Source organism: Penaeus monodon, chromosome 34, assembly GCF_015228065.2.
Source record: "Penaeus monodon isolate SGIC_2016 chromosome 34, NSTDA_Pmon_1, whole genome shotgun sequence".
Taxonomy (NCBI): Eukaryota; Metazoa; Arthropoda; class Malacostraca; order Decapoda; family Penaeidae; genus Penaeus; species Penaeus monodon.
In genome coordinates, this window is record NC_051419.1 from 20,461,020 (window position 1) to 20,461,544 (window position 525).

The 525-nt window shown below is 43.4% G+C and overlaps 1 protein-coding gene across 1 annotated transcript in view; it reads right to left on the bottom strand.

The window, feature by feature from the left end:
* The window catches only part of LOC119594641 (sodium- and chloride-dependent betaine transporter-like), a 41,020-nt gene that overhangs the window by 20,404 nt on the left and 20,091 nt on the right, over positions 1–525 (bottom strand). The window contains exon 8 of the mRNA XM_037943690.1: positions 286–523. Coding sequence (XP_037799618.1) covers positions 286–523 — 238 coding nt within the window. The remainder of the gene's footprint in view (positions 1–285; positions 524–525) is intronic.

The window sequence follows — 525 nt, forward strand, 5'->3', positions numbered from 1 at the left end:
AAGATAAGAGAGAAAAACAAGCAAGGAATTATAGAGAAGATCATAATGAAGAAAAAGAACAGATAATCTAATTCAAGTAAAAAAAAGGAAAAAAAACTAATGTAAAAATAAATAAAATGTTGTAAAATGCTGCTACTAATAAAGAAAGAATGATGTAAAATAATAATAACAACATAGAAAGATGTCAACCAGCAACAACAACAACATTAATACTCAATAAAAAAGTGTGCAATTGAGGCAAGGATACGAGGAAGGAAAAGGGAAAAGGCGAGGCCGGCTTCCCACCTGCGACGCCAAGCCAATGTTGATGAGCATGACGAAGAAGAGGACAGACCACAGCTGCGGAAGGGGCAGGAGGGACACTGCCGCAGGATACACGATGAAGGCCAAACCAGAGCCCGAGGAAGCCACATCCTTCACCTCCACGCCGAGCTCCTGCGCCAGGAAACCCAGGATGCTGAAGATGACGAAGCCGGAGAAGACGGAGGTCGAGCAGTTGGAGAAGGCGATGATGATGGCGTCTCT